At 38.9% G+C, this 25,889-nt stretch overlaps 1 protein-coding gene across 5 annotated transcripts in view; it reads left to right on the top strand.

The window, feature by feature from the left end:
• PPP1R21 (protein phosphatase 1 regulatory subunit 21) overlaps positions 1-25,560 on the top strand; it is a 119,699-nt gene extending 94,139 nt beyond the window's left edge. Inside the window, exons 18-24 of one of the 5 annotated variants that reach the window (XR_005212341.1) lie at positions 1,399-1,431; positions 2,631-2,747; positions 4,788-4,886; positions 5,892-6,020; positions 14,989-15,149; positions 17,837-20,470; positions 25,211-25,560. Coding sequence is in view for 1 of the 5 variants with exons in the window: in XM_037806758.1 (XP_037662686.1) it covers positions 1,399-1,431; positions 2,631-2,747; positions 4,788-4,886; positions 5,892-6,020; positions 14,989-15,018 (408 nt within the window). In the remaining 4 variants the exon portion in view is untranslated. Of the gene's footprint in view, positions 1-1,398; positions 1,432-2,630; positions 2,748-4,787; positions 4,887-5,891; positions 6,021-14,988; positions 15,700-17,836; positions 21,014-25,210 lie in introns of those variants that run through there. The other 4 variants (XR_005212340.1, XR_005212342.1, XR_005212339.1 and 1 more) reach the window with 4 other exon arrangements.
• The last annotated feature ends 329 nt before the right edge of the window (positions 25,561-25,889 follow it).

Here is a 25,889-nt window from a genome sequence, read left to right as displayed (position 1 = left end):
TGGATATACCTTAGTTTACCTATGATTGGACATTGGTTATAATTGTTACCATTTTAAATAAATCTCATTTTTATGCATAATATTCTTTTTGCATTTCAGATGATTTCTTTGGGATATATTCTCAGGGTTGAAATTACTGGGTGAAAAGGCGTGAATGTTTTTAAGTTTCTTATCTTTGTTGCCAAATTATTTTCTTAAAAGGCTGTATCTTTTTATACTCTCATTAGTAGCATATGGGAAAATGTTGAAATTATGTATATAATAAAACTGTTACTTTCATTTATATAATCCCCTTCCTTTGAGAGGTTGTGTGCCATACCACACTCTAAAATCATTACCCAACGGGGACAGGTTGAGAGGATGAGAAGTAAAGGCAGAATGGATGCGTCATTGCAGTTTTTTCACCAAACCCAGCCATTTTTGAATAATATAAGATGAAATGATTGGTGAGTTACTGTAAGCAGTTTTTTACTGAAAGGGAAAGAATAATCACTGCTCCTTCAGTGAGTAGAAAATTAAGGCTCTTCAAAAAAAAAATATAAACTCTTACAGTGAGGTGGGCATGACTCATTAGCATGCAGTCATTCGATACACTGTTCAGAGTCATACTCTTGAGGGTATTATTTGAAATCTGTGAAAACAGTTTATTGGCTCTCATCTCTAATTAACAGAATCCATTGAAATGGAATTTCCAGTAGTTTCCTTAATCATTGCACCCAAGCCTGTGTCCTTCCACATGGAACAATAACATGAACTCAGTATTCATGGTTATTAGTTTTTGAAATCGAAATACAAAAAAGCAAGCTTTAAAAAATCTGACAGCACTTTGATGTATTTAAAATGGCATTTTCATTAATTTAAATTTGAAATTAATTCTTACTTATATCATAATATTATACCAAAGATGTAGCGTCTTTTTTACCCTTTGGCACTTTCAGCCAGAGTGTGTGTTATTTGTTTTTTCTGTTCCTAGTGTTTAATTATTATGATCACCATAAAACCATCTTTACCCCTTCTTGGCTACTCCTTTGGAAATAGGTGTAGGAATGAAAAGTGGGGTCAAGAGTTGATCTCCTCTCTCTTTCCAGATGATATATTGGTTTCAGTGAAAATGGCTAATCAACATTTTGATAGAGTATCTAGTGATGATCATTATCATTCATCACTACCTCATGGCAAAAATAGCAAATGCAATATATCAGCATATCATCCTTGTAGTAAAAGAACATCCAAGGGTAGTCTCCTAGGGCTCCACTCCCAATGCTCTTTAAAACTTAGTATGAACTGAGAAGACAAAGTACTGCAGGTGCGATATTTTACAGTTCATAGTCATTGAACACTAGTGTTTGAAATGTAAAAAACTTGTTCTAAAGATCTTTTTTTCTCCCTATGTTATAGATTGGAATTTTAACCAAGACATCTGACAGCAAGGTAATGTGTGCTTGGCATTGCATTGTTTGCTAGTAAATACCTGGCAGCGTGTTTGTTGAGAAAGTCCTGTAAAAGTCTTCTGTGTCTAGTTGTGTCTTCTGACAGAGCTTATAGATGTGGGGCCAGTGTTTTCCACCCCTTTGGTGGATCCATGTTGCTTTTCTCTCTGGTTCTATTTTAACTGTTGCCAACAAATTATAGCCCTGTTTTGTAATCGCCGCACTGAGTGACTTGACTTGGAAGTTTGCCAGGGTGTGGCGTGAGCTCAGCCACTGGCTCACTGGTGTGCATGTGAGGCTGCAAGCTCTGCCAGTCCTCCTGCCAGCCCCTGCGGCCTTGGTGCCCAGCAGGCAGGCAGAGGAAGAGGCTCTCTGGGGCCTTGATGGGCACTGACTTGGTAGCTCTTCCCATCCCTCAAGTTCATTGAACTGGGTCAGATTTGGCTTGTCAGATAAGTTTGTACTTTTGAATTTTAGATTCTTCAAACTTGTAACTTTATAAATAACCATCCAGAGAACACTGAAGTCATTCAATTTGCCACTCAGTATGGTGAGCTGGTAAATATAGTTCTAGTAGGTTGGTAAATTCTTTCATTTTCTTTTTGGCCTTTAATTAAGTAAACTTGAATTTCTGCATATATTTTGAAACTAAACTCAATAGTGTGTCATTAATAATAATTAGTCAAAATATTAGTCTGGGACAAGAGTCACAAACTGTTCATTATAAAGATAGTTTAGTTTGTTAGTATGTTTAAGAGCCTTAGAATTGTTCTAAGTTAATTTTTTGGAGGAGAAAATAATGTTCAGGTTTCAGGAGCTCAGAATAAATATCCCTTTTTCCTCTTCCCTTTTCCAACCGAGAGGGATACATGGGAGTCAGACAGACGGAGATTTTAAAAGACAGCTTTGTGGCTAATACAGATTGGGTGGAGAAACATGGACCAATGGACTTCCCAACACTTCTGCTCTGTTTTCTGAAGCCACAACTTTGTTTTGAAATAGGCAAGGTGTTACATGGAAGACATTTGGGATATACATTGATTTGCCCTGCCTGAAGTTACTGCAAGCAGCAGGAAAACAGGGTTTCTGTCATGTTCTTATATCAAATTACAAATGAAAACATACAAAATGTCATTGTCATCTTTTTTTTGAACTGCTTCATCTCACTGGCATTTATTTATTTATTCATGCTCTATTTAGGTTCCAGATGTGGAATCTCGGGAAGACCTAATTAAAAATCACTACATGGCAAGGATAGTGGAGCTTACATCTCAACTGCAGCTGGCTGACAGTAAGTCAGTGCATTTTTATGCTGAGGTGAGTGGAAAGTTATGTTTGTAGCATTATTTTTACAGATTACTTGCTATAGGGAGCTAGACATTCACAGATTAAAGGATTTTCAGGGCACTCATACAGGCAAGTTAAAAAGCAAAATATGCCTGGTTCTTTTTTTTCCCTCCAATTTCCAAATAATAAATTTGTTAAAATGTGAATTTCTGTAATGAGAAAATGACCTCTAGGAGATATAAAATCTTACTCTTTGTTACCTTCTCTTCTTTCCTTACCAAATAATTCCTTTTCTTAAAAGAATTAGGAAAAGTACTATGCAAGAAAACCACCAAAAATTATACATGATACATAGAGTAGAAAGGGGAAAAGAAAAATGAAAGAAAGTACAGATATCAAAGGCTAAGAAACAAGTGATAAGACGGAATGGATACCATCCTACACACAAGAATACCTTTAAGGTGGCCTGTTTTGAAACCTTATATTAAAAGGTCAGTTATGGATGCAGAGACAGAATGTTTAAAATTGTTTAAAAAATTGAAAAAGGAAGGACAACACTCTATTGGGGCCTGTCTTCATCTATACTTTCTTCCTGTTCTGCAGAGATTAACAGGTTAGTAGGAAGTCACTTGCTAGAAGCTGAGAAGCTTTGCATCTCTCTTTTCCTGCTAAAATAAATAATGTGCCTCATCCAGTGCTGTTCACCAAGCATCCATTGAATACATATTTGATAAATTGATCAATGGTGGCAGTGCTTTTTGGGCTGCAGAAAGGGGGCAGACAGCAAACTGGATGACTTGCAGTGGAACTGCTGTAGTTCTTATCAGAGCCATGCAGTGTTCCAGGTAATCAATCATATCTTGTTGTTTGGTTCCTGAAGTGATCTCTGAGTTAGTGTACCAGGTTTGATTGTCATCTTCACGAGGGTTCATGTCTTGCATGTGTCTCTTCCTCTTTGTCAAGTTCAGTGCTGAGTGTATAGTACATGTTTGACTAGTAGGGGGTGGTTGATCCAGTTGGCTGAACTGTCCTGGAATTCTCTTGTAAGGAATGAAATGATTAACTGGAAGAATTTTTGAGGTTGTTTTATTTCCAAGAGAAGATTTGTTTATCTTAGCAAGTGGCTTCAACACAATTTTGTTACAAGAATTTTTAAATTGTCCTAGTGTTTCCTCATCTGTAAACAGGAAATGGTGATCGCCTGTATGACTTTACTGGAATGGTTAGTCTGAGCATGCTGTGTTGACACAGCATTTAAGTATTTCTCTACAGATCCTCGTTGTCAATCTTAATGGTCTTATCGAAAAGTTTAGTGATCTTTCTAAATGTACACCCTCTTTGAAAAATAATGTGAAACATAATTTTCCTTTTTCCCTCTTGATGGTCTACTCTGTCTCTGGAAGCCTAGGTTTGGTAGAACTGTCAAAGAAAGCAGCTAAATTCTTTACAGTCCTGACCTCATTTTTTTTTTTTTCCATGTAAAGTAGAACATAATCTACAGGGTAGGACTGGAAAGCTTCTTTTGTTCCTATAATGTGGTCTCTAATGAGGGACTTTGTCTTACAGTCCATATTGCATCGTCAGAGGCCATTGACAGGTTTTTAAATAACCACTTCCATTCTTATCCAGTGTGAATAGAAATGAATCCTGGTTAATGGTAGATGCTTCTTCTAGTCATGGGGCTAGAAATAGCAGAAAAACATTGATGAGTGTAGGTTAGTAGACCTTTTAAAATTGTTATTAAAATGATGAGGATGGGACTAATGCAAAATGTAAATAATAAGGAAAATTGTGGGGGCAGGATATGGGAACTCTGTATTTTCTGCCTCATTTTTCTGTAAATCTATAATTACTGTAATAAATTTTTTTAAATGGTGAGGGTGGGGACCACATCTTTCTTATATGTACTCCAGTGTGTGCTACAGTGCCTGTAGGTATTCAACAGATGTTTGAATTTGGTAGTGAATGAGTGGTTGGTTTAGGGGATTGTTTTCTAGTAATCATCCCTCAAGTAAAGTTGGTTTTGGAAGATGCTCATGCAGGGTAATGGAGTGTTTTCTGATTTAATAGTGCCGCGCACTCTCTAAAAGACTGGCCTTGGCTGAGAAATCTAAAGAGACGTTGACAGAAGAGATGAAACTAGCTAGTCAGAACATCAGCAGACTTCAGGTGAGTGTTAATTACGCTGTTTTACTTTTTTTTTAATTGAAAGTTCTTGGGCGGCAAAGTCAGCCTTTCTTCTCTAAAGTAGTGGCATTTGACCTCCATATAGTTTTTTCTAGCCACTGTATTTCTAACTCATTTTAAAGTAACATTTTTCTTATATCAAGCAAAAAGTGGTTGTATTGTTTGTTTCTCTGACTTAAATAGTTTAATTGTCAGCTTTTCTTTAGATAATACTTATTTACCCATAATCCTTCCATTCCCTCCAAAATACCAACCTTGGAGGGCTGTAGGATTGTTCTGTACACATTACTTTGTTCCTTCTGTTTCCTGTTTCAAAAAACTGACCTAAACTGAAAGTGAAGCCTTGGAAATATCCCTCCTTATTCACTGCTTTGTTACAAAGCATTGGTTCCAGAAAGCCCATGTTAAATATAAACATGATACAGGGTGAAATAAAAAGCACATTAGCACAGCACTGTTACTCCCTCCTTGTTTCAGATTAGATTATCAGATTAGCCAGGAGCTCAGGACTAGATTTTCAGGGGCTGAAGAGAATTTGAGAGATGGAAAGAGAGATGAAGTTGTGCTTTTTCCGGGTCAGGCGCTGCTGTGAGGGCCGTGAGCTGCTGAATGTGGGGTGGTAGGAATGTGCCAGAGACAGACTTCCTCAGCTAACGTAGAGTTTAGGGAAATCTCGGGGATTTGGAAAGATCATTTAGTCCTCTTGTTCTTTGAGTCAGAATTATATGCATGGCCTGGTTTGTAACCCTTACATTTTTGGAAAGAAATTCAGAACATATTTTGAAGGCTGAGAAAAACGTTTTTCCGTTTCCTTTAGCTTTGTTCTCTTGTATGATTTCCAGTAGGCCAGTGCCTTGTGGTTACTTCATGTTAATTAATCAGATACCATGAAGTAACCTTGATGGGTTGTTTTTCCAGATTTTCTTAATGTATTAAAGATACTTTAGTGTGATTTTTCTCTTTTCCCCCTTTTCCTTTGCTTTGCAGGATGAGTTGACAACTACTAAGAGGAGTTATGAGGATCAGTTAAGTATGATGAGTGACCACCTGTGCAGCATGAACGAGACTTTATCAAAACAGAGAGAAGAGATTGACACACTGAAGATGTCCAATAAGGTATGTGAGGGGAGGGGAGGTCGTCTCTGAAATAAAATATCCAAAATGGCTGCCCATAAGGTACGTTTTGCTGTGCATTTCAGGAGCGAAAGGTTAAGAGATTTAAAGAGTTTGAAAGTCATTTGCCTTAATATCATTTGTCCTCTTATCTAAAAGTAAAAGTAAAATTAAGTTTCTGAGAAGGTTTGACCTCTGAGGTCTTAATACCATTTCTGCTGCTTTTTAGCTTTTTTTTTTTTTTCATTTCTGCTATTTTTTATCAGTTAGACACACACGAAGATTAAGGCCAGGGACCGCTCTTTATTTATATAACAATTTAAAGCGATACTGTTGGAGTAAACTTTAGCAAATATAGTCTCATAAATATCTATATAACCCATGAACATCTTACTCTTTTAACTCCAAAAATATCCTTTGATTTCATTTCCATAATGCCTCTGCTTGTCCAGGCTGGGGTCAGTAGATATTGGGTAGCAATTTTATGTTGAATTGTGTATCCACTTGCCATCTCTCTGTTGTTCTAACATAATGTATATACTCTTTTGCCATGAAGGGTTGGCTTCAGGGGGCCGGAGACTCGGTTCTGTGCATCATCATCTCTGATAGCCCATGATTTTTGAAAAACTGTTTTTATTCCTATGAATTTTATTTACAAACACTCCATATCCACCAAACATATACTCCCCTTCCCTGCTACCCCCAACCATATTAACCTGTAACCTACTTTTTGTCTCCACAGATTTGCTATTTCTAGATATCTCTTGACATCATATAATATTTTTCTTTATGTGCATTGTTTATTTTACTCAGCATAGTCTTTTCAAGGTTCTTCCATATTGCAGCATGTCTCAGAACATCATTCTTTCTTATGGCTAAATAATATTCCATTGTGCTTATTAGCACATTTTGCTAACTCGGACAGTACTATACTACCTTCAGCTGGATTTACTTTCTGTCTCTGGCCTGTGCTCTTTGGGATCTACTGCTGCCACTTATTGATTCAGCAGGCGTTCATTGACTTCCTGCTGTGTGTTGGCACTGGGGAGGAAATAGAGATGAATGAAACATAGCCCTATTTTAGCAGCTACTAACGTGGAGCAGAGCAGCGTCCTGCTCAGTCAGGATGTCCTTGGAAAAATATGTCATGTTAAGGCATTGGAGTTGGCACTATATAATTTTATTTCTCGGTGTAGTTTCATGATATCTGTTGACCTCTGTCTACTTTGCAGGGTGTTTCTATGCTTCTCTGGGACATTTCTGTGATGATTGTAATGTATGGTACTGATTATGGTTCTGGACTTACTTGTGCTACTGGAAATTTGAGCTTGAAGGAGGGCATTGGGGGGGAGGTTGGTCCTCTTGAAGATTGTTCCTTTAACCATTTTGGCTTCCTGATATTCCAGCAGAACAATAGCTAACTCATGGATTATATTCCTATTAAGAAAGCACTATATACTGAAGAGGTCATGTTTTGGTTTTTCTCAAGGTATATATGGTTTATTTTAGTGGTAGTGTGAGAAAACCCGTTTTAGCATCTAACATTTGAAAAGAAGCAGCAGTGTTCTAGGGAAACTTTTCCATCTCTAGAGCTGCAGAAGACATTTTGTTTTGTTTTGTTTTGTTGTTTGTTGTTATTTTTTTATTGAGATTGTTCACATACTATACAATTATCCAAAGACCCAAAGTGTGCAATCAGTTGCCCATGGTACCATCATACAGCTGTGCATCCATCAAATTAATTTTTTTTTTCAATTTTTAGAACATTTTCATTATTCCAGAAAAGAAATAAAGACAAAAAAAAGGAAACTCCAATCCTCCCATACCTCTAATCACCCCCCCTCCATTATTGATTCATAGTTTTGGTATAGTACCTTTGTTACTATTGATGAAAGAATGTTAAAATACTACTAACTGTAGTATATAGTTTGCAATAGGTATTTTTTTTTCCTATTCTCTCTGCTATTATTAACTTCTAGTTATAGTGTCCTACATTTGTTATAGTTCATGAGAGAGATTTCTAATATTTGTACAGTTAATCACGGACATTGTCCACCATGATTCACTGTTTTATACATTCCCATTTTTTAATCTCCAGTTTTCCTTCTGATGACATACATACATGCCTCTGAGCTTACCCTTTCCACCACCTTCACACAACATTCAGCACTGTTAGTTATTCTCACAACTTGCTACCATCACCTCTGTCTATTTCCAAACGTTTAAGTTTACCTTAGTTGAACATTCTGCTCATACTAAGCAACCACTCCCCATTCTTTAATCTAGTTCTATATCCTGGTAACTTATATTTCATGTCTATGAGTTTACATATTATAATTAGTTCATATCAGTGAGACCCTGCAATATTTGTCCTTATGTGCCTGTCTTAGTTCACTCAACATAGGGTCCTCAAGGTTTCTTTATCAACCCATTTTTTTAAGACGATTTTGTTCACACACCATACATTCTGTCCTAAGTAAACAATCGTTGGTTCCCTGTATAGTCACGTATTTATGTATTCAGCACCATCACCACTGTCTATACAAGGACATCTCCATTTCTTCCACAAAGGAGGAGGAATAGTCAAAGAAGGTAGAGGGACAAAAGAAAAAGAAAAAAGAAAAAGAGAGAGAAAAAAAAAACATGACAGCTAGAAAGCAGCAAAAGGAAAGATAACATTAAACCAAAGTAGAATAAAGAGTCAGACAACATCATCAATGTCAGGAGTCCCATACCCTTCCCCTATTTTCCTTCTTCCCCATATGCATTTAGCTTTGGTATATTGCCTTTGTTATGTTAAAGGAAGCATAATATGATGTTTCTGTTAATAATAGTCTTATAGTCTCTAGTTTGCATTGATTGTATTTCCCCCCAATCCCACCCTATTTTTAACACCTTGCAATGTTGACATTCATTTGTTCTACCTCATGTAAAAACATATTTGTACCTTTTATTACAATCGTTCAGCACCCTGGATTTCACTGAGTTATACAGTCCCAGTCTTCATCTTTCGTCTTTCGTTCTGGTGTCCCACATGGTCCTAACCTTCCTCTTTCAACCATGCTCACAGCCACTTTTTTCTGTGTACTTACATTGCTGTGCTGCTATGTCCCAAAATTGTTTTCCAAACCTCTCATTCCTGTCTTTTCCCTTCTGTCTGCAGTGCTTCCGTTAGTGTTTCCTGTAGAGTAGGTATCTTGTTCACAAACTCTGTCATTGTCTGTCAGTGAATATTTTAAGCTCTCCCTCATATTTGAGGGATAGTTTTGCCAGATATAGGATTCTTAGTTGGTGGTTTTTCTCTTTCAGTATCTTAAATGTATCACCCTACTTTCTTCTTACTTCCGTGGTTTCTATTGGGAAATCTGCACATAGTCTTTTATCAAGCTTCCTTTGTATGTGATGGATAGCTTTTCTCTTGCTGCTTTCAGGATTTTCTCTTTTTATCTTTGATGTTTGATAATCTGATTATTAAGTATCTTGGCATAGGCCTATTCAGATCTATTCTGTTTAGGTTACACTGAGCTTCTTGGATCTGTAATTTTATGTCTTTCATAAGAGATGGTAAATTTTCATTGATTATTTCCTCTATTATTGCTTCTGCCCTTTTCCTTTCTTTTCTCCTTCTTGGCCGCCAATGACACATACATTCCTGCATTTCGTTTTGTCCTTAAGTTCCCGGAGGCGTTGCTCATATTTTTCCATTCTTTTCTCTATCTGTTCTTTGTGTGTAGGCTTTCAGTTGCCTTGTTCTCCAGTTCCTGAGTGTTTTCTTCTGTGTCTTGAGATCTGCTGTTGTATGTTTCTATTGTGTCTTTCGTCTCTTGTATTGTGCCTTTAATTTCCATAGATTCTGTCAGTTGTTTTTTCGAACTTTCGATTTCTACCTTATGCATGCCCAGTGTTTTCATTATATGCTTCATCTCTTTTGCCATATCTTCCCTAAACTTTTTGAATTGATTTAGTATTAGTTGTTTAAATTCTTGTATCTCAGTTGAAGTATAAGTTTATTCCTTTGACTGGGCCATAAGTTCGTTTTTCTTAGTGTAGGTTGTAGTTTTCTGTTGTCTAGGCATCTGGTTTCCTTGGTTACCCCAATCAGGTTTTCCCAGACCAGAATGGGCTTAGATCTCAGAAGGAGGGAATTGTAACCAGTTTCCCTGAGGGTATCTTAGAAGATTGGTACATGCTGTGAGGCCTCAAGTCACTGTGCTTTTCTGCCCAGAAGGTGGTGCCTGTCAGCCTGTAGCTCCCGACTTGTGTAAGGAGGTGTGGCCCATGGCTGTCTTCCCCCAGGCTCTGGGGTCTGATTCTGAATGGAAGGGGTTAGTAGAGCTTGGCACCACCTCTTTCCTCTTAGGGAAGATACGCTCCCTAGGGAGAGGTCATTAGCATTTGAATAGTCTCTCTGCCTGTACTATCTCTATCCTTGTCTGGGCCAGAGTGCTGGGAACTGAAAATGGCTGAGGCTTTCTCCACTGAGCCGAAAAAGGGACAGAAAGTCCCCTTCAGGGCCAGTCTGCAGCCACCCTCTGGCTCTCCAAGGTCAGTCATCACCAAAAGCCTCTGCTTGTTGGGGATTCGTGTCTTGTATTGAGCAGTCCATGTTTGTTAATTAAAACCCCAGTTGGATCTCAGCTGAGCTATATTCGCTTGCTCAGAGAGTGCTGCTCTCTAGCACCTGCAGGCTTTGCAGTTCACGCCGTGGGGGGAGGGGGCTCCCGGCTTGGAGCCGCAGTTTTTACTTACAAATTGCATTCCTCCCAATTCACGTTGGTGTATGATGAGTGGACAGTCAGGTTTGCCCCCTCCCCCCACCCCGCAGTTATTCCAGATTATTTGCTAGTTGTTCCTGGTTGTTCATTAGTTGTTCCAGGGGGGCAAACTAGCTTCCACTCCTCTCTATGCTGCCATCTTCTTCCATCTCCTCGGCATTTGGTTTTGATTGAGAAAGGTTAATTTTGAGTACAGCGAAACTCATTGTCTCAAAGGGTTGTGGCTTTAGAGAATTTTCAAGTACTCTCAGGGATTTTCAATCCATTCCTCAAAACATCTGCCATTAATAAAACTCTGAGTAAGTGACCTCTCCTCAATTCATAGTTTATATTGTTAACTTTTCTTTGATCATGCTGTAATCCCTGCATTTCTTTTCCCTCCTGTTTATTAGCAATTTCAATTGTTATTGCATCATGCTGTGGCTGGGTTAACATTGTCTCCATTGGTTACTAAGTAAACATCCTAAACTATTTGTTTGCTGTCATCTTGCTCTTAATATTTGTATTCTGCAAGTACTTCCCACTTACATGAAGAAGATTTATTTGTACCTAATAGTTAATGTATAGGAATTTTAAAATTAATGTAATTATTTTTATTAGATAAGTTGTAGGTTTGCGGAAAAATTGTGCAGAAAATGGAGTTCCTATATACCCCCACCAACCCCCCATCATTAATATGTTGGTTTAATGTGGTACGTTTGTTACAGTTGATGAAATAATATTATTGTAACTGTATTATTAACTATAGTCCATAGTTTATATTAGGGTTCACCATGTTGTACAGTCCTTTGTTGTTTTTTTTTTTTTAATTTTTTATTCTAGTAACATATCTACAACCTAAAATTTCCCCTTTTAACTACATTTGAATATATAATTCAGTGCTGTAAGTGTAGGAATTTAATTAAAATGTTTTCCTAAGAAGTGAACTTCTTCAGAAAGAAGAAAGTTACACAAAACTGGAAAGTCCAACTCTCCATGTGTGAGAGAATTCGGAATAAATGAAGACAGCTCCCTTCTAAATTGTTCTCAACCAATGCTCAAGCTTACTTTTGGTAGATAACCAGTGCCATTTGGGTATTGACACTTATTTAAAATTCGTATCTATACTTGAAGCATGCGATAACATGGATGAACCTTGAAGGCATAATGCTGAATGAAATAAGCTAGACACAAAAGGATAGATACTGTAGAATTTCTCTAATATGAACCACCTAAAATGTAAGCTCAGAGTCTTAAAATGTAGAATATATGGGAACTAGAGATATACAGAAGTTAGAGAAGGGTGAGCATTAGCTAATATATACAGATTTGTTTATGAAGTTGTTCTAAAATGTTTGGGAATGGGTAGAGGTGATAATAGTTTGTATGGAGATTATAAGTAATGGTGCCTATTGAAGGCAAATATGATTGAAAGGGGTTGTCTAAAATTATGTATCTCACTGATTAACACTACAACTATAAATAACTTCTTGCATAAAGTACTTCACATGTATGACACTTACTTGTACAAAGAGTTAATAATAGAGTGATATATGGGAAAAATTACCTATTGCATGCTGTGGACTGTTTTTAACAGTGATATCTTACTAGTACCACACAATATTAGGGTTAAATAATTGGGAGAGATAAGGGATATGAAGTGTTTTTGGTTTTCTTTTTTGTGTGGCTGTGTATATATGTTATTTTTCTCTTTGGAGCAATGAAAGTTGTCTAAAATTGAGAGTGATGATCATTGTACAATTAAGTGAGGATACTGTGAGACATTGGTATATGGTATGTGAATATATCTCAACAAAAACTGCAAGTTTAAATAAATAAATTGACAGACAGACAGATACAAGTGGTGGAGAAGATGTGGATAGAGAGGTATACCTACCTATACAGTGTTGGTAGGGAAGTAGAATAGTTGCAGCCCCTCTGGATGGCAACGTAGCAGATCACAGAAGGCTAAATATAGGGTTGCCATAGGATTAGGCAATACCATTACTAGGAGTATACTTGGAAGAACTGAAAGCAGGGATTTAAATAGACATTTACATACTGATATTTATGGTGGCATCATTCACAATAGCCAATGGATGGAGGTGGCCAAAGGGTCCATTGACTGAGGAGCGGAAGGGCGGGCGAGCTGTGATGTATACATACAATGGAATATTGTGCAACTACAGAAAAGAATGAAGTCATGAGACCTGCAACAAGATGAATGAACCTTGAGGACATTATGTTGAGCAAAATAAGCCAGAAACAAATGGGCAAATATTGTATGGTCTCATTTAGAAGATTAGGGCCTAGATTGTAAGCTCATACAGCAGTCACATTTATTCCTGAATTTTAAATGTTATTTCTAAATTCTGTGCTCTTTGTGTACAACTTGGTAGTTTCCTGGATCTGTGGGTACCTTTGTGACACCTAAGACTCAGAGTTAGAGTTCTGCAGCTCTGAAAGTCAGCATTACTCCATACAGCAACTGTTAAAGAAGATAAAAAAGAGATCAGACTTCAATTAGAGATATGAATGAAGCTGATCTGATTAGGACTAAGGTAAATCAGAATACAGGATAAGGGATGATATTGTCTGTATTTTAAAATGTCAACTTCTGTGTGAGACCAAAGGAAGAGATGTTTATTATTTTCCAAAATTAAAATTTTCTGTAGCACACCATCTAACTTAATCTGCATGGCCAGTTTAATTAAGCAACCTAAATACATGGAGCCTAGAATAAGGAATGAGATTTGGTGATTCTGTATAGCTTAATGTAATTCCCTGATACATTCCAGAGTATTTGGGGCAGATAATAAAAGTGATAGTCTCTTGAGCACTGGGGACTCCCAATTTAATAAGCCAAGCCCTCGATGTTGAGGCTGACCCTTATGAAACTTACTTCTGTAATGGTGAAGTGAAGCCTGTTTATAAATACATCTAAGAGTCACTCCCAGAGAACCTCTTTTGTTGCTCAGATGTGGCCTCTCTCTGTCTCTCAAACAAACTCTGCAAATGAATAATCATTACCCTTCCCCCTCTGTGGGACATAACTTTCAGGGGTGTAAGTACCCCTGGCAACATGGGACATGACTCCCAGGGATGAGCCTGGCCCCTGGTGTCATGGGATTGACAATGCCGTCTTGACCAAAAGGGGAGAGAAATAAATGTAACAAAATAAGGTTTGGGTGGCTAAGAGATTTCAAATAGAGTTGAGAGGTCATTCTGAGGTTACTCATATGCAAGCTTCAGCCAGATATTGCAAATTGCCATAGTATATCAAGCCCCAACCAACAGTATTCCTGAAAACCCTAAAGAAAACCCAGGGCTCTATCTAAGGCTATATAAAAGTTTTACTTATTAAGTTTATTTTTCAGAAATGTAAAACCTCCAGTTTGTTCCTTTGCCAGATAAGCCCTGAAACTTAGAGGTACCAGTCTCTCCCAGAACATCGATTAATTGCATTCCCTGACCCCATAATGTCAAAACCCTTTTCAGCATGAAGAAGTTAGAATGGTCATTGCCCAAATCTCCCTGAAGGGTGAGAGAATGATCAAATAAGAGGGAGGAGTTGTAACAGAGAAGTTAGGATTTAATAAATGATTATGACAACTGAATCATTATATAGATATTTCATTTTAGTGTATTAGAACAGCCAGAAGGAAATACCTGAAATTGTGAAACTGTAACCCATACTATACTATGAAATTTGCTCTATAACTACTTGTTAAATTATACATTCAAATCTTTCACTTTTGTGCAAATGTTATACTTCACAATAAAAATATATTTTTTTAAAATTCATACTTGTAAAGACCTTTAAAATGTGTTCAAACAACAAAGAAACATGTTTGCGCTGAAAATTTTTATTAAGTTACATGAAATCTTAAGCTCCCTCATCTTTGGAACAAAATGAACCTTTGATATTTTGATAAATGCAAGATAGTAGTTTTCTTTTCTGTCTTTATCATCTAACCCCAGTTCCCACTGGGAAGAGGTTTGGGGAAGTATAGAACAAGAAGAGTTAAAAGTAACAAGCTGCGTTGTGATTATTGAATAGACATTAGCAATGCAGGTTCATCAGCTATTCTCATACCCCTTGGAAGCTAAACTGTCTGGTATCAAAATTCGGCTTTCAGACGGCTTTGTTTATTAACTATTGTGAATTATCTTTCTGGGAGTTTGTATTCTTATTGTTGGTGTTTTTCTCTGCACAGGGAAATTCTAAAAAGAACAAGAGTCGATAGTTTACAAATAGCTGGTTGGCGACCGTTCGTTCCAGAGCGGCTGTGCCGCACGGGGCTCCGGAACCAAGACTCCACGTCCAGTGCTGGGCTCAGCCTGCGGGAAGCTGAGGTGTTGCTGGACTCGTCGACTAGTCAGTGTCGTAAATGGCTTTCAAACATCTGAAATATATTTGTAACCAGTAAGGCAAATATAGAATTTGATGCTGACAGTAAAATGGAAAACAATACATATACCACGGATATTGTAGGTTTCCTTAAGCTGTTTTTACTGTGCACTTTTTAAAATTAGGTTTTAATTTCAGGATGTAAGAACAACAGATATTTTGTATATTTTCAAACTCAATTATAGGGTAATTGATTTGTTATCTATGGAATAGATATATGTTTCTGGATAAAATGCTTAAATTGTAGAACTGTCATTACTTCATGCTGTAATTGAAAGCAGTCTCCAGATTCTTTTTGAAGACTCCACTTCTCTCCTCTCCTCTCCTCTCCTATCTTCTCCTCTCCTCTCCTCTCCCTTTCTCCCTTTCTCCCTTTCTCCCTTGTCTCTCAGAGGTGGGGAGGGAATGGTCCTTGCAAACTTCAGATCTTGTGGGTTTATTATCATTGTCTTCACCTCTTCAGTCTCCCTCTCTGTGTTAAGGAAATTGATGTCAATAAATTTGTACTTATATCAGACTTTCAGTCTCTATGAAAACTTGATAAAGGAAACTAAAACCTATTTAAGGAAGATTTACAAAATTTATTAAATCCTAATTGACTTAGTTGTAATCTTTCTAGTTCCTCAAACTGAAACAATTATACAGTTAATCCTTTAGTTTTGCCTTGATAGCTACTTGTAACCACACTTGAAGCAAGGACAGAGTCCTTTCAGGCTCCCCTTGGTTTATCTCATAAAAGTGCCATTTCAGTGTACACCTCAGGGGTGCCTTTCCCAGCACCCCCACTCTCAAGGTTCTTTAATATATTGCTCTTTTTTTTCTGAGTTGCTTGCACAGGCCCATTTCACCCTGGTGGTCAGGTCCCAGATTAGCTGAGATGCCCTGAGACCCCTTCCTCCCCTGCTCCCTGCCTGCACCTTTGTCTCCCTTGAGGCTCTTCTGTAGGCAGTTGCTAATCACCGTCCAAAATAGGTCATCAGGTCATCATAGTTGACCTGACAGCTCATCCCTGGCTTCCCTCTGAGCTCAACACAAAGGCAACTCCTGGGCCTCAACCCAAGTCCTCAGTTGCTAGCTTGAAAGAGAAATTGTTTGCCATGCCCAGTCCTCACTGCAGTGAACTGGTTGAATCCTGCCTTGGAGATCTCTAGGTATAGTCAGTTGATCCCGCTCGTCCCACCCTTCAAGCTGCTGCCCTTTTGTACTTTCATCAATTTTCTGTGCCCTGCCGCTTTCCAGTTCTCTGTCAACTGAACCAGCTGTTTTCACTGCAGCTGTGCCTAGCCTGCTGAGTACTGTCAGGAAGACATCAAATACCCATGCTGATAAACTCCATCATAAACTTAGGGTTTCTAGCACCCACCATGACAGTCTTTTGGCATGTCTAGGTTGTTTCTGTCCTAATTTCAAAACAGCACTTCTCTCCTCAAGCCCCGTCCGCCTCACTGAGAATCTGCACTATCAAAATCAGAGCCTGTCAGCAGTGAGTACTAATCCACCACCACACTTGCTTATGCATTCCCCCATTCTCACTGCTCCCCTGCTTCAGAGGAGGACATGTCTCTGCTGCTCTTAAAGCTAACTAACTCTCTTCCCAATGCTCATATTGCCATTTCTTTTCTAGGACTTGATCTTCATTTTTGTATCTTACTTTCTCATTCTGCTGACTCCTTTTCCCCAGTTTACAAACAGATTGAATTTATTCCTATCCTTAAAGAAATCTTTCTGTGACCCTGTTTTAGAGTGTAAGACTTGGAAGCCAGACTCCCTGGATTTGACTCCTTATACTTGTGAATGAGTTACTTAGAATTTCTGTGCTTCCATTTCCTTCTCTGTAAAAATGAGGATAATGATAATGCCTACTTCATAGGATTTTTGTGAGGATTAAATGAATGAATATTATAAATTGCCCAGAAGATAACTGGTATAATGTTATTTATTAGTAATAAATGTGACTAGTAATATTATTGTTATTGCTACCATGACTCTCCTGTCCTCTCTCTCCTCCTTTTGTCGTTTTCTTTCCCTTTTACTACCAGACTTCTTGGAAGAGTGGTGTTTATTTGTAGTTTCTTCATTGTCACTATGATCCATTTGCTCCTTAAACCTAGGATATAGTTTAGCTCCTTTGCCCTCTGTTCCAATAAAATTGTTCTAACAAATGTTGCCAATGACCACGTAATTGCCAGGTCCAGTTGCTTCTTTTCATCTGTGTTGCCCAAGTTTTCTAAAACGTGCACCCTCTTACCCACTTTGTCTTTGAGACCCTCTCCTCCCTTAGCCTTTTCACCACATTTTTCTCTTATATTCTTGTTCTTCCTCCCTGTGAAAATTCCGTCTCAGTCTCTCTATATCTCCTCTTCATCCATTTTTCCTTTAACTGTTAATGTTCCCCAGGGCTCTGTCCTCACTGATCTCAGCCAGTTGGTACTGATACATGTCAAATTGATCTTTCTAGCTTTGGTTTCTTCTGAGCTACGCCCTGAGTTCCCACAGCCTTCTGAAGGCTCTACCTGAATGTCCCATTGGCAGCTCACAATTCAGGAGGTTCATTCAATATTAAATTCACTCACTTAATTTCTCACTTTTTTTCGGTCTTCTCTACATCTTTCCAGACCTGTTTCTCACCTTATATTCATTCGTTCATTCAACAGGTGTTTATCCAGTGCCTGTTATATATCAGACACTGTCCTAAGTGCTGGGATACAAAAACGGACAAAATACTTGCCCTCATTGAGCTATCTTAGCATGGGGAATAGACAGGTAAGCTAAACATACAATGTGTGTTAAGCTTATAAGTGCTGAGGAGAAAATACAAAGACAGGAAGAGGGGTTAGGGAGTTGGTGGGATGTTGTGCTATTAGATAGACCAGGAAGCCCCCACAGAAATGTGTCATTTGAATAAAGAAGGAGATGAGGGCATTATGTAGATATCTGAAATCAGGCAGCAAGAGTAGCAAATGCTGAAACACAGGTGCAAAATGATGTCATAGGAAGTTTTCCAAATCATGACTCCACTGGAAAAAAACTATCAGTTTTTCTCTAGAACCAGAATGGACATTGAAAACAACTACAGGAATCAGTGACCACCCTCCATTGCTCAGCCTGGATTCCGAGAGCAGCCAGCTGAGGCCAGGGCTGGCAGAGGAAACCTCCTCCAAAAGTTGGGGTTGAGGATTGAGGTCAGTCTGAGGGATCCCTGAGGGACCAGTGCAGAAGCTGGTCTGTTTCAGCCTTCTGGGCAGCAGCACTTCCAGCCTCCCATCAGAATCCACCTGGGCATAAAGAGCTAGTGCACCGTCCTTGGCTGATTTATTATTATTATTATTATTTTTTTCTCTTCTGGGTGTAGGCACTTCCTAGCCTGGCATGCCCCTGAGGGCCTAGCACAGACTCTGTCCTTGGCTTCAGCCCTTTCCATGGCAGTGGCTTCTGGCCTCACACCAGAATCCACCAGGACTTAAAGACTCAGTGCTCTTTTTTGTTGGTTTCTTCTCTCTCGTGTTGCTTAGCCTGGTGGATCCCTGAGAGCCCAGCACAGATGCTAGGCTCAGTTTCTCTCAGAGGCAGCAAGCAGCAGCTTCTGGCCTTAAGCTAGCATCTGTCAGGACATAAAGAGGTAGTGCACCTGTTTTCTTTTTTCTTTTTCTTTTCTGTTCCTTTTTCTTTTGGTTGGTTGGTTGGTTTTTTCATTCTCTGTTTTGTATGTTTGGGTCTTGCAGGTCCCTGAGGGATGACCGAGGACACTGGCCTAGGTTTCAGCCTCAACATCAGTACCTCCTGGCTTCCCACTGGCACATAACAAGAGATATGGAAAGGCAGTGCATTTCATTTTTTTTCCTTAGTTTTTTTGGTTTGTGTGTGTGTGTGTGTGGGAGGGTGTTTTCTGTTTGCTAGTAGTTTTTTCTTTCCCCCTTCTCTCTTCCCTTCTCCCCTCCCCCTTTTTCTTTCTTTCTTTTTTTTCTTCTTGTTCTTAGTCTAGCAGACTGAGAGTGGGAGAACTAGATTTCCAGAGTGGCCATAACATTAATACTCTGAATGTCCATTTCTCAACAAAAAATTACAAAACATACAAGGAGACAGGAAAGTCTGGCCCAGTCACAGGAATAAAAAGAATTTGATGGAAGCACAGTCTCTGGAATTAATCAAAGATCTTAAAACAGCTGTCATAAATCACTGAACTGAAGGAAAACATGGACAAAGAACTAAAGGAAATCAGGAAAAATGTATGAACAAAATGAGAATTTCAATAATGAGATAGAAATTATAAAGAAAAACCAAATGGAAATTCTGGAACTCAAAAGAAAAATTAATGAAGTGAAAATTCAATAGAGAGGTTCAAGAACAGATTGGAGGAGGCAGAAGAAATGATCAGCAAACTTGAAGATAAAACAGTTGAAATTGTACTTGTTGAGCAGAAAGAAAAAAGAATGAAAAAAAAAATGAACAGAGCCTGAGGAACTTGTGGGACGTCATCAAGCATACCGATACATGCACAGAAGCTGTGGTGGTTTGAAGCTGTATGTACCCCCAGAAAAACATGTTTTTAAACCTCCATTCCTGTGGGTGTGTAAGTAGGACCTTTTCCTGAGGTTATTTCAGTTAAGGCAAGAACCACCTCAGTCAGGATAGGTCTTAATCCTATTACTGGAGTCCTTTATCAATGAATTAATTCAGACATGAGGGAGACAAAGCCACAGATGGAGCAGCCAGAAGCTGGACTTAAGTGGAACCCAGAGACACTGCCATGTGCCTTGCCATGTGACAAACTAAGGACCCAGCATCATTGGCAGCTGGCCCCAGAAGTCACAGCCTTTGGGGAGAAAGCATTGCCTTGATGATGCCTTGATTTGGACTTTTAGCCTCAAAACTGGAAGCTGTAGATTCCCATTGTTTAAGCCAGACGATTTCATGGTATTTGCTTCAGCAGCCTAGGAAACTAAAACAGAAGCCCAGAAGGAGATGGAACTTATCAGCATGGTTATTTGATGTTTTCCTGACAGTACTCGGCAGGTTAGGCACAGCTGCAGTGAAAACAGCTGGTTCAATTGATAGAGAACTGGAAAAGGGAAGGGCAGGGCACAGAAAACTGATGAAAGAGAGTACAAAGGGGCTGTGACTTGAAGAGTGAGAAGAGTGGGATTGAACCGACTGACCAAGAGACCGCCAAGGCAGGATTCAACCAAGAGACGCTAAAGAAAGTTTTGCAGGTTAAAAGGAAAGTTAAATAGGCAATAGATCAAAGCCACATGAAGAAATAAAGATCTCTGGTGATCATAATGACACAGGTAAATAAAGATGCCAGTACTATTGTACATTTGGTTTACAACTCCACTTTTTGCTTCCTACAGGATCTAAAAGGCAAATGCAATGGTTTTGAACTCAACGTATAAACATAATTTGTGACGAGAACTAATAAAGGTGGAGAGACAGAGGAGTTTAGGAACATAGTTTGTGTATATACCTGGTTAAATTGTATCAAGCAAACAAGATTGTGAAAGAGTTACAGTGTTGTGTTTTAGCTCTATTATAACTACGAGGAAAATATCAGAGAAAATGCAAGCTCATAGAGACTGAAATTAGAGTAATGGAAGGTGGTGAGGGTACTGCAATATAGTGAATGTGATTAATCTCACCAAGTGGTATCCTTGGGAATGGTGAGGTGGGAAATTGTAATTTAAAAAGAGAGAGGGAGCAACTAAAGAGACAATGACAACTAAAGGCAATACACAGTCCTGGGTGGATCTAGCAAGGAAGGAGAAAAGGCTCAAAAGGACATTATTGGGATAAATGAAAAAAATTGGAATATTGACTATAAGTTTTATATGAATGTTAAATTTCTCAAACTTGACAGCTGCACTTAAGGTGGTTAATAAGTGAATATCCTTGTTCTTGGGAAATGTACGTGGCAGTATTAAGTGTCCAAGGAGCATGATGTGTACAACCTATGTTCAAGTGTTCAGAAAACGGAGAGAGAGAGAGGGAGGAGAAAGAGAAAGGAAGGGAGGAAGGAAGGAAGAAAGGAAAAAGACAAATGTGGCAAAATGTTAAAATTGCTGGATCTAGATTTCCCTTACCTCCCTCTACTTCTCTTCTCAGCCCACCCCTCAAAAGACTTGTCCCTTTTGTCTAGGCCCCATGTGGCATGGAAAGTGAAAAATGAGAGAGGTAATTCTCAGGCTAGACATAGAATAGGGACCCAAATTGTTGACTGAAGTACACACAGGGGTGAAAGAAAAAAAAAAAAAAAAGACATTAATCATGCATTGCTTCCTAGAGAAGATGGAATTTTCTGAACTTATTAAAATGACATTTCTTACTTTTTCCTGATTATATGCTATATGCTCATTTTTGACAATTTGAAAATGATGAAAAGTATCAAGAACATCTCTTCTTGTAGAGATTGAACTATTACATGTTTATTTCTTCTTACTCTTTTTTCATGCACATGAAAAAATATATATAGTTTTAGTCAAAATTAGGATGATATACGGAGGAAATTCCAAATAAGAAAAAAAGATCTTTCATAAGAAGAGACAGGTTAGGTTACCCAGCAGCACAACTCCAGGGGACACCTTCTCCAGTGACCCTGGGAGATGGGATAAGCCTCTCCAGACAGATACAGCTTGAGCAACTGTGATAAACAGTATGTGTCCTGTAATATCTGGGTTCTCCATTGCTCTTGGTATGAAATGAAGTCCATCAGTTAAACCTAACACACTTTTTTTTTTTTTTTCATTTTTTCATTTTTATTGAGATTGTTCAGATACCATACAATTATCCAAAGATCCAAAGTGTACAATCACTTGCCCCTGGGTACCCTCATACAGCTGTGCATCCATCACACATAATTTTTGTTCAATTTTTAGAAACTTTTCATTACTCCAGACAAGAAATAAAGTGAAAGATGAAAAAAGAAAAAAAGAAAAGGAAACTCTAATCCTCCCCTATCCCTAACCAACCCCCCTCAATTGTTGACTCCTAGTATTGATATAGTACGTTTGTTTCTGTTTATGAAAAAATGTTGAAATACTACTAACTGTAGTATATAGTTTGTAATAGGTATATAGTTCTTCCCTATATGCCCCTCTATTATTAATTTCTAATTGTATTGTCATACATTTGTTCTGGTTCATGAAGTGATTTCTAGTATTTGTACAGTTGATCATGGACATTGCCCACCATAAAGAATCAGACAATACCACCAATGTCAAGTGTCTAACATGCCTCTCCTATCCCCCCCTCTTATCTGCATTTACCTTGGTATATCACCTTTGTTACATTAAAGGAAGCATAATACAATGATTCTATTAGTTACAGTCTCTAGTTTATGCTGATTGCATCCCTCCCCAATGCCTCCCCATTTTTAACACCTTGCAAGGTTGACATTTGCTTGTTCTCCCTCGTAAAAGAACATATTTGTACATTTTATCACAATTGTTGAATACTCTAGATTTCACCAAGTTACACAGTCCCAGTCATTATCTTTCCTCCTTTCTTGTGGTGTCTCACGTGCTCCCCATCTTCCTCTCTCAACCGTATTCATAGTTACCTTTGTTCAGTGTACTTACATTATTGTGCTACCATCTCCCAAAATTGTGTTCCAAACCACACACTCCTGTCTTCTATCACCCTGTAGTGCTCCCTTTAGTATTTCCTGTAGGGCAGGTATCTTGTTCACAAAGTCTCTTATTGTCTGTTTGTCAGAAAATATTTTGAGCTCTCCCTCATATTTGAAGGACAGCTTTGCTGGATACAGGATTCTTGGTTGGTGGTTTTTCTCTTTCAGTATCTTAAACATATCACACCACTTCCTTCTTGCCTCCATGGTTTCTACTGAGAGATCCGCACATAGTCTTATTAAGCTTCCTTTGTATGTAATGGATTGCTTTTCTCTTGCTGCTTTCAGGATTCTCTCTTTGTCTTTGACATTTGATAATCTGATTATTAAGTGTCTTGGCGTAGGCCTATTCATATCTCTTCTGTTTGGAGTACGCTGCGCTTCTTGGATCTGTAATTTTATGTATTATTGTACTTTGTTTCATCTTTGAGTTCCCGGAGACGTTGCTCATATTTTTTCATTCTTTTCTCCATCTGCTCCTTTGCGTGTAGGCTTTCAGGTGTTTTGTTCTCCAGTTCCTGAGTGTTTTCTTCTGCCTCTTGAGATCTGCTGTTGTATGTTTCCATTGTGTCTTTCATCTCTTGTGTTGTGCCTTTCATTTCCATAGATTCTACCAGTAGGTTTTTGAACTTTTGATTTCTGCCGTATACATGTCCAGTGCTTCCTTTACAGCCTCTATCTCTTTTGCAATATCTTCTCTAAACTTTTTGAATTGATTTAGCATTAGTTGTTTAAATTCCTGTATCTCAGTTGAAGTGTACGTTTGTTCCTTTGACTGGGCCATAACTTTGTTTTTCTTAGTGTAGGTTGTAATTTTCTGTTGTCTAGGCATGGTTTCCTTGTTTATCCAAATCAGGTTTTCCCAGACCAGAACAGAGGGAAGAAATATTCAGTATCTGGTTTCCCTGAGGGTGTGTCTTAGAAAATTGCTCCACCCTTTGATGCCTCGGGTCACTGTGCTTTTCTGCCCAGCAGGTGACGCCTGTTAGCCTATAATTCTTGACTGGTGTGAGGAGGTATGGCCGTGTTCCCCCAGGCTCTGGGGTCTGGTTCTGAATGGAAAGGGCCCCTCCCCTTTCCTTCTAGAGAAGACAGAGCCCCCAGGTGGAGGTCATTAGCATTTCAATGGTCTCTCTCTCTGCTTGTGCTGTCTCCGCCCTTCCCCAAGTCACAGCCCTGGAAACTTAAAATGACTGGGGCTTTCTCCACTGAGCCGAAAAAGAAACAGATAGTCCCCTTCAGACCCAGTCAAGGCGACCCTCCGGCTCTCCCAGGTCAGTCGTCACCCAAAGCCTCTGTCTGTTTTTTGGGGCTGCGTACCTGTAGTGAGCAGTTCACACTCGCTACTTAAAACCCCAGTTGGAGCTCAGCTGAGCTGTATTCGCTTGCTGGGAGAGAGCTTCTCTCTGGCACCACGCGGCTCCGCAGCTCGGGCTATGGGGGAGGGGGTCTCCCGACCTGGTTCCGCAGGTTTTACTTACATATTTTATGCTGTGTTCTCGGGCATTCCTCCCAATTCAGGTTGGTGTATGATGAGTGGATGGTCTCATTTGTCCCCCCGCAGTTATTCTGGATTATTTACTAGTTGTTTCTGGTTTTTTGTAGTTGTTCCAGGGGGACTGCTTAGCTTCCACTCCTCTCTATGCTGCCATCTTGCCCCTCCCCTCCCCTAACACACTTTTAAACAACATGACCACTTTCCAAGTTCATGATCCATTAAAAAGCAAAATAAAAAAACTCAGCTTCATCCAAACAAAATTGTTAGAAAAAATAAGCTTAAGTAAAATGAGGACTCAACTAAGAAAACCACAAAAATTTGGAGCAAAAGGCTCTCTCCAAATGACTATGAATTGAAGCCTTTTTACAATAAAAATCCCCAGACAGAAAAAATGTGCAATTTATAGTTTTATTTTATGTGGCATTAACCGTGGAAGCAGGTCCCAGGTCTTTAAAGGCTTCAAACTCTTCTAAAACTTTAATATATGAAGATAGCAACACAGCAGGTTGATAATGGCTAAGAAAACATCAGGCAGAGCCACACTGACAAGGAATAGTTTGTTCAACTGTAGGGAGGAAGATTCTGTTCTTGGCTACATGCCCTGTCCTCAGATACCATGGTGATAAATGGAAGGCTTGTCAGTAAGTTTGTTGCGCTTTGCCTTAAGTTTTTAAGCAGTTTAGTAATTAGCTCCAAATTGGGAAATTAACTGGTAGTCAAAGAATTAAAGCAGGAAAACCCATCACAGCTCTTCTAAACCTTTGAAAGAAAAGGTCCAGGGAGCGTTAGAATAACTGTTTTCATTTGAAAAGGTTTCGAAGAAGTGGAAATGTGCTGGAGGCTATTGCCTTTGTTAGTGTAGGGGCTTCAAAAAGCACCTCTTCACTCAAGCTGTGTTTGTTTTACCAGGGGCTATACTCACCTCTGAATTCAACACCACTGCTCCTCTAGACACCAGGGAGTAGCAGAATGGCGGAGTGCTGGCACCTGAGAGGCCCAAGAATAGAAACAATGCAGCAATTCGATTAACTAACAAAGAACAAAATGTCACTCACTTAGGTTTTGTTCAGATGCCAAAGAATGTTCTCCTTTTTTCGGGCTTTCCTGTGTGTGGTGGTTTGCATCTCTATACTCCAGAGAAACATGTTCTTAAGCCTTATCCATTCCTGTGGGTGTGAACCCATTGTCAGTAGGACTTTTTGATGAGGTTACGTCAGTTAAGGTGTGGTCCGCCTCAATCAAGATGGGTTTTAATCCTATTACTGGAGTCCTTTATAAACAGAATGAAATTCGGACAATGGGAAACAAGAAACTGAAATTCAACAGAACCAGGAAGAGAATGAGGAGGCCAGGAGGGGCCACCATGTGCCTTGCCATGTGACGGAGGAGCCAAGGACCAAGGATCACAGGCAGCCAGCCCCAGAATGCCAGTCATCAGGAAGAAAGCATCACCTTGATATCACCTTGATTTGGACTTTTTCTTAGCCTCAAAACCATGAGCTAATAAATTCCCATTGTTTAAACCAACCTATTGTATGGTATTTGCTTTGGCAGCCAAGGAAATGAAAACACTCAATTTCTTTAGGGC

Source organism: Choloepus didactylus, chromosome 17 (genome assembly GCF_015220235.1).
Source record: "Choloepus didactylus isolate mChoDid1 chromosome 17, mChoDid1.pri, whole genome shotgun sequence".
NCBI classification, from domain to species: Eukaryota; Metazoa; Chordata; class Mammalia; order Pilosa; family Megalonychidae; genus Choloepus; species Choloepus didactylus.
This window is presented reverse-complemented; position numbering and strand designations above follow the sequence as displayed.